General features: G+C 37.7%; 1 protein-coding gene across 18 annotated transcripts in view; it reads left to right on the top strand.

The window, feature by feature from the left end:
* The window catches only part of LOC121303932 (neural cell adhesion molecule 1-like), a 150,179-nt gene extending 149,467 nt beyond the window's left edge, over positions 1–712 (top strand). For 6 of the 18 annotated variants that reach the window (XM_041234806.1, XM_041234808.1, XM_041234809.1 and 3 more), the window contains one exon: positions 12–712. In XM_041234806.1, coding sequence (XP_041090740.1) covers positions 12–132 — 121 coding nt within the window. In that variant the 3' untranslated portion in view covers positions 133–712. The remainder of the gene's footprint in view (positions 1–11) is intronic. The other 12 variants (XM_041234816.1, XM_041234812.1, XM_041234814.1 and 9 more) reach the window with 3 other exon arrangements.
* Positions 713–7,959: the final 7,247 nt, after the last annotated feature.

Genomic DNA, 7,959 nt, shown 5'->3' with positions numbered 1-7,959 from the left:
CTCCTAAACAGGAAGGTTCCAGTAGAGGAAAAAACTAAACCAGAGGAGGCAGAGATCAAGCAGCCTGTGGCCGAAGTGAAAACAGTCCCCAACGAAGCCAGCCAAACAAACTCCAACGAAAGCAAAGCGTGATCCAGCATCGGGAGAGAAAACTTTACAAACGAAGACACGTAGAATTACACACGAGCATAAACACCACTCATAACAATAATGATCAAAAAAAGGGTTTCTTTCTGCAGTGTCTTTTTATCATTTCTCAAAAAAAAAAAAAACGCGTTCTCCTGTTTGTAGATTTGTAGAAGGGAAATACAGTCGTGTGCACTTGCAATTGTGTGTGTTTATATGTTTTAAATGCATTCTCAAAAAGCAAAGAAAAAAAATAAGTGAAACTCTTCAGCTGGCGTGCTGATTGCAAGTCAGGCTGCAGACTTTTCTTTTTGTTTGTTTCGTTTGTTTGTTTGAAACAGTGCTTGTTATGAGAGGCACTGCATTGCTAGGATTGCAAGGGATACTGGAGATCTGTCCCACTGTCAGTTTGATTGAGTAACCCATGGGAACACAGCTTTAGAAAGAGGAACTTTGCATATACCAGTCCTATACCTGGGCTTTCATCCACATGCGCACTGTTTGCTTGCTCTTAGTAAAATGAAGGTTTGAATGAAAATTTGGCTTTGGATATATATATATATATATATATATATATATATATATATATATATATATATATATATATATATATATAGTTCCAATTGACAGTCTTTATTTAAGTGACACAAACGGTTTTGCCAGTTTCCAGTTTTTGTGTTTTACACAAAAAACACAAATGTTTCATTTTTTTTACACAAAACAACATTAAGTGTAAAAGTAACTGCCTTTTTATTTGCGTTTTGTATTATTTTCCGGGTGTTTTTAGATTATTAGACCATAGTTAGCATGCTCGCCTCTCGAAAGGGATTCTTTTATTTTATTCTATATGTTTACACAATATTTTTTTTTTTTAATTTTCCCCATTTATGAACAGGTATGAACGGGTAAACCATTGTTGGTATGAACGAGAAAATTGACACACATATATATATATATATATATATATATATATATATATATATATATATATATATATATATATATATATATATATACACACACACACACACACACACACACACACACACACACACACACACAGGGTAATTTATATCCTTTCTTTTAAATGGTGTTAGTGACTATCACACGTATGGTGCATTTAGATGAAAAATCAGTACTTTCTAGTCACGCTGTGTGTGTGTGTATCTGTGTGTGTATATATATATATATATATATATATATATATATATATATATATATATATATATATATATATATATATGGATGGGTGGGGTTTTTAAGCAGAAAAAGAAAAATAATGAGAAATTTCTTTTTACAACTTAAAAAAATCACATGGTCATCTCTGCATAAATGCATAGAGAAACGTTTCATACACTTCATTGGTATTGCTGTTGCTCTCCTTTTAATTTCTCAGAGGCTCCTCGTCTCTCATTGAAAATGGGGGTTGTATAGACCGGGCTGGTCAACACAAGGTACTTATCATAGACCCCAGACATCGTCTTTTCCAGGTGAGCCACAGTGCTTAACTACAGCAGGCTTTGACAGTTAACATTAAACAGCATGGAGTAAAGGTGGGTCTATCCACGTTGTGACCACCAGAGCGGCGCTGTAGCACATTAGTATTTATACAGTACAGTCTTCAAGGTATTAGAGTCTGTAAAGCTGTAGCAGTCAACATACGGCAGCAAAAAAACCCTGAAATATAGCACGACTTTGCCATTAGAAATATGATCAGCACTTCAGTGCGACTAAAGAAGCCATGGGGAAGGTGTCTACAGCAGGAGAGAATATCCCCCTTTTAAGCCTTTTTAGAATTGTGGGGTGATTTATTTATTAAGGGAACAATAACACATGTGCAGTAAGTGTTAGGGTCCTGAGTTTGGGTTCTGTTCTATCATCAATAACACCTTCAAATGGCAAACATGTTTTTTTAAGTCTGTTTTTATATATAATTATTATTATTTTTTTTTAAATGTAATTCTGGAAGGCTACATAATTAAAACCGTGACGTTGTGGTAAAGATTCTGGGGGTTCAAAGATAAAATCATCGACCAGCCCTTTTTTTTTTTTTTTTTTTTTTTTTTCCTTTTTGTACAGTATATTTCTGAGATTTTCTTTCATTCTTGAAATTGCAAGCTTATGCACTGTGAATGCGTGAATCTCCTAGTGTGAATAAAATGTGTTCTTTGTTCTAGTATTTGAAAAACTACAGCATAGTTTGGTTGTGAAAGGTTTAGCGGATAGTACAGAAAATTAAATTTAAAAAAAAAAAAAAATTGTTCAGTAACAAACGTCACGGGAAACAAACAAACAAAAAAAAAAAAAAACAACAAAAAATGGCCTTCAAAATGTTTTGGTGACGGCATGCCCTTCACTTTCTTAGCGTTTGCAGAGACTGTAGTGGTGAAAGACTGCTGCCTGGTGCCCTGCTCCATTCGTTTTACACGGGGCCTTCTCTATTCTCTATTATGTGTGCAGTCTAGGTAACAATAACTGATGGTGTCGCTAGTTTGTAAGTTCAAACTGTGAAAATGCTGGTCTTGTCATTTTGCTTAATGTGTTTTTGCATACGCTAGGCTCTGGGGGTGGAAATGGAGGTAAACCATTACGTGTACATTATCTGTGAGGAGCTTGGTACTTGTGTAAAATGTCAATTGGGAAGTGAGTTTCTGGTCCCCAGTTTGCGTGTATATCGACACGCTGCGGCCCTCAAGCCATTCGTGATTTTAAACTAGGTTAAACTAGTCCACTACTTTGTAATCCTCCCATCACAGTGCTTCAGTCGTCCTTTTCAGAGGCTGGCACAATGGGAGGTGATGACAACCACCCTGTAAAGTATAATATGCCTCCTATTGGTGTGAAATAGATTGGTGGTTTAGGTCTATCCTGTTTTAAAATGTGGCTGTGCTTGTGAAGTAGGCACAGTCTGGAAAAGACTAGAGAAGCTAAATTGGACATCTATATTGTTTTTTTTTCCCCCTGTTGTTTTTACAAAGCAAGCATCAAGCCCCACACTGAAGTAAGTTTCTGTAATATGGACAGCATGTTCTGACGTGATTTGTTTGATCGCACAACCATTCCTGCACCATTGTGCCGAATCTCTCGTGGTTCTATCATTCCATTCGTTTTCCATTGCCATGGAAGATGGTTATCTTTGTTTATCTGCCATCATTGTGGGACCAAGTTTATTGTGAGTTTACACAGGCCTTCGAACCAATGTATTGTGCCATGAAGCGATTTGTTAGGAACAAGATCAAAGTTAAATGCTCCTGATTTATAAGCCAAATGCTATCCTAAGAAACTGAACGGTCGTTGTTGTTGTTTTAGAAAAATCCCGAGAGACGAGTCCCTTTTTAAGGACCTTGTCGAGTTACCCAGAAGCCTCCATTCTCACCCCTACCCAACATTCCCTGCTTTTGGGGCCTTCTTTCTTGTATACAACTTTTTACTGCGTGATGCATTGGTACCACCTTTGTCCACTGTCCCTTGGTGTAAATACTGAGTACTAACCAAGACACTTTGCCTTCTGTCACAATACTTGTGTTCAATAAAAATGCAAAATACAAACCGTGGCTGCTTTACTGTGTGTCTGTTTCTCCCCTCGCCGTGGTTTAGTTTAGGGTTAGTTTTTTTTGTTTGTTTTTTTTTTTATGTCCCCACATAGTTTAAAATATAGGTGAAAAGACATTATTATAGTAAGACATTTTTGTTTTATGATGGCATGCTCACCAAATAGTTTGTTTTTTTTTTAAATTTTATTTTACTGCTCTGCCCCTTGATAATATGAATTGTAAAAAATTCAAGTAGGCAGAGAAATACTCAATTTTAGCTGCCTTTTTGTTTTTATCCATAATCTGCAGACTGAAAATGATGCTTTAAAAAGCAAAAGCCTGTCTAAATCACTCCTGAGCTGTCAGAGGCTGCTCTGAATGCAGTTTACAGAAGCCTAGAATTAGCCGCTGGCCCTCATTGTGAGTCTTTGTCAGGGACGGCAGCTCTAATAAAGAATCAGAATGTCTCTGCAGTTCTCTCTGGAGCTCAGAGCTCCTGCCAGTGGAAACTGCAGAACAGCCTTTCGAAAACCTGCTGAAGACCGAAGCACACCCTGTGATATTAGATATAGTTAAACCCAGATACGGCAAGCAAAATGCAGTATAACAGTGAATACTGCGACTGTAACATCTCTAGTGCTATCGTAGAGTCAATACTGCATTTCCACTTTGTACACGCTTCATTTATTAAGTGCCAGTGAATATGTGTTTATTGGTATTGCATTATTACAGATATTACTTGTAATGTTTTATGTAAAATTCTTCATTTTTATTGGTATTAAATTCACTTTTTGCGGGAGTATACAGTACCTATAAAGTTAATTTGATTACCAGTGGTTACAAACATGAAGGCCATTTAAATATGTTGAACTGTGATTTATTAATACTTATTCAGCGCCATCTACGTCAAACTGCAGGAACATGCATTATTCACATTGTCCACTAGAGGGCACTGTTGGTGTATAAAGCAGGACCTGCGCAATTATTTCTGCTCAGTCTCAATGGTATACTACGGATCCCCTAAAGGGACAGCATACTAACCACTAACGTAAGGAAGCGCTTTTTTGAATACAGTTGTAAATGCATGGAATAGCCTACCAGGTAAAGTTGTCGGAGCTAAAACAGTGGAAACATCTAACAAAAGACTGGGACATGCAAACTGTCCCTGTAGCTAATCTTACATTTGGGAAATGTTAAGAAGCTGGAAACTATAGTAAATGCCAAAGAATGACATTGCAATATAACACTGAAAATGACATCAGCACAGGTTTCTTGAATTATAATGTAAAATGCTGTGATGATTAAGCACACCCACACAACCCGGAGACTACGGACTGTACTTATCCGCCCTGTGTGAATTAATCCGTCTTTGCATGCGTTGTGTAATTTAAAATTCTGAAAGAACTGCCTCGGGTTGTGCGCCTCGGTTTTGTTTCATCTACTTGCTGTTATCTCGTTTATTATCAGACGGGTGTTGTTTTTTTTGGCCGCCACCAGGAGGCGCTCTGATGCTACTGTAAGACTTCAACGCACCGAGATCGCGACTAACAATGTGTTCGTTTCCACAACCTTCTGCGCGGAGGGCATTTCATCGAGGAATTCCCGAAATGAATATGTGTATACTGGTCAGAACTGGTGATTTACTGGTTTCAACTGGTCGTACTGGTTCTGTCGACTCGGCGCTGGTTTAGAAGCTGATTCATCTAAAATAAAGTGGTCCATTAAAAGCAACCGTGTGTTGAGTTTATCCCTAAGTCGATGAGAGCCTTGCCTGAAAGTGTGTATATATCTGCTGTGCGGCCAGTAATGCATTACCGACACCGACAAATGTAATGCAGTAATGCATTACCGTAACCCACAGGGAAAGAACTGCAAGATATTGTGAAGATCTGACAAAAAAGGCTGGTCGCATATTGCCTGCTAACTGCAAATGCACTACAGGTCAATATTGCACTATAGGTGAATACTGTAGATAAGGAATCCACTTTGAAAGAGCTTACACAGCGAATCGTAGCAATAAATATTTCTTCTGAGATTATTTAAGTGTTAATTAAACTTAAAATGTCAGGTTTTAGAGTTTTTAAGTGAACAATATTGTAGTATTTAACGGTTTTATTGGATGTTAATTCCCGAAATATTCACTAGGTGGCGCCAAATGTCCACTTGTTTGTTTAATGTGTTCGTGCTGTTGCCGCATGTGAAGGAAGCAACTGAAACAGCTTGGGGAAACTAGATAGATTGACAGAATCCAAACACTTCGAGGATGGCAAATATGTTCATTAATTAATGAATGTACATACAGCTAAGAATAAATCTTAATATAAAGATACATATATATAAACAAACACAGAATAAATAGAATGAGAATGACCAGATATATGTAGAATTCAAAAGTAAGGATTTTTTTTTTTTTTTTCTTAAATGCAAGGTATTTTTATGGCATTTGCTAAAAGTTTATCTTAATTTAATATAAAATTATTAATTACACAGCTTCTTTCAAAATAAAAATGTAAGTAACTTTAAACAACCTAGCTGTGTGCTTTTTTAAAGTTGAGTGCGGTGCTAGAAGGGACCAGGAGAGCTATTAACCACTACAGTATGTCCAGGCTAAATTCCAATGCAGGTCAAGGGTCACAAGCACCCTTGCCCTAGTGCATTTCTATCAAAGGTCTTTAATCCCAGCAGCACCAACACATGAGAACATGTTGGAGCGATCTTTAGAAAAACAGAATGTAAAAACTGCCTGCCTGCTGGATGGTATTTTACAGAGCTCAACAGATACTCTTGCAAACAGAAATATGCACGGTGGCACAGGCAGAGAATACTGCACAGAGCTGGCTGGAAAGTCGCCTGCGTGTTCAAGATGTTGTTGCTCCTAAGATGGGAATGTTCTCTTTAGCTGACTTAAGAATCCTTTCGCCTTGGGTCTCGTTACCACCTAATCAGCTCTAAATGCCTCTTAATGACCTCTGTTTCAGGTGTCACTGCAAAAGTAAAAGAAGTTTTTAAAATTCCCCTCAGAGAATAGCTAAAAAAAATTTTTTTAAAAAGCATTAGAAAACGTTTTCAGCCAGCTTTCTCCAGACTGGGAAGGAGGAGGGAATTTGTTCAGTGTTCGGGTTAAAAAAACGATTGTTGCAGATATTAAACAGTGTATTTTGTGTTATGTTCTAAAAGTTATTATTTATAAATTAGTATCCTTACACACGTAGTGTTATTGCAACCGCTAGCGTGCAGGGTGTTTACAGTCGAAACCTTTCAATCTTCCCTGTTCAGTTTGCAAACTGAGTCGTCTGCTGATATGAGAAACAGGCACTCACATACATACATACATAAATACATATGGGTGGGGATCAATTAAAAAGTACTGGAGCATTGTAATGGGTTGGGAAGGGTAGAATTAATGGAAACACACTGTGACACATCAAAGAAAGAGTTCTAAATCAAACTCTGCAGTTATTGTGAAGCTGTCAAACAGTGAGAACACATGGCAGTATTTAAAAATGCTACCCAGATTTGTAAATGAAGAGGCTGATTTCTTTCTGTTTTCAGGTGTGCGTGTGTGTGTGTGTCTCTTCCGAGCAGCAAGCTGCTCTTCTCCTGCAGCGTTTCAGCACTTTGCAGTATAGCTGGTAAAGATGGTGGGGCTTGAGTCACCCATTGGAATGTCAAGCCACTTTTGCATTATCTGTTGTTCTTTAATGAGATCCATATGCCCTTCGAATATGACGGAACTGTATAGGATACGGGAAAACCTATTTGATTAGTCCGAGAGATCCTGACCTTGCATAAATAAACTTCCAATCTGGATACAGGCCCTGCCGTGCTGCTGACAAAGATCTCCTAAGCGTCAGTTCAAATGAACATGCTAAACAATGGAGTCTGGTTTCACATTCTATTAAGGCTGATCTGTCATTCATTTTAAATCGAATGTGTCTCTCTACTGGAAAGCAAACACATTAATCCCCATAAAAGCATACATTCATCATTTATATCCTTTATATACCTACCTGCATGAGTCAGTAATCAGTGATCTAGAAACAATAGGTACTCGTGTGTGGAAATGTTAGACCACTTTGTGCTTTAATGCCATAGTGTATCAGGAGCCATGATGTTTTTATACCGCGTGCTTGCTGTCAGATCTTCATGCTTCGTTCATCTTTTCAATCGTCTAAACTGACCGTGGATCCAGCTGTCATCTACCTGGAGCGTGCAACTTCTAAACTACAATAAAAACATTTCCGATATCATCAGAAATACTAAAGAAAAAGATGCGTGTGCGTGTGCGTGTGCGTGTGGA

This window comes from Polyodon spathula, chromosome 36, assembly GCF_017654505.1.
Source record: "Polyodon spathula isolate WHYD16114869_AA chromosome 36, ASM1765450v1, whole genome shotgun sequence".
Taxonomy (NCBI): Eukaryota; Metazoa; Chordata; class Actinopteri; order Acipenseriformes; family Polyodontidae; genus Polyodon; species Polyodon spathula.
This window is presented reverse-complemented; position numbering and strand designations above follow the sequence as displayed.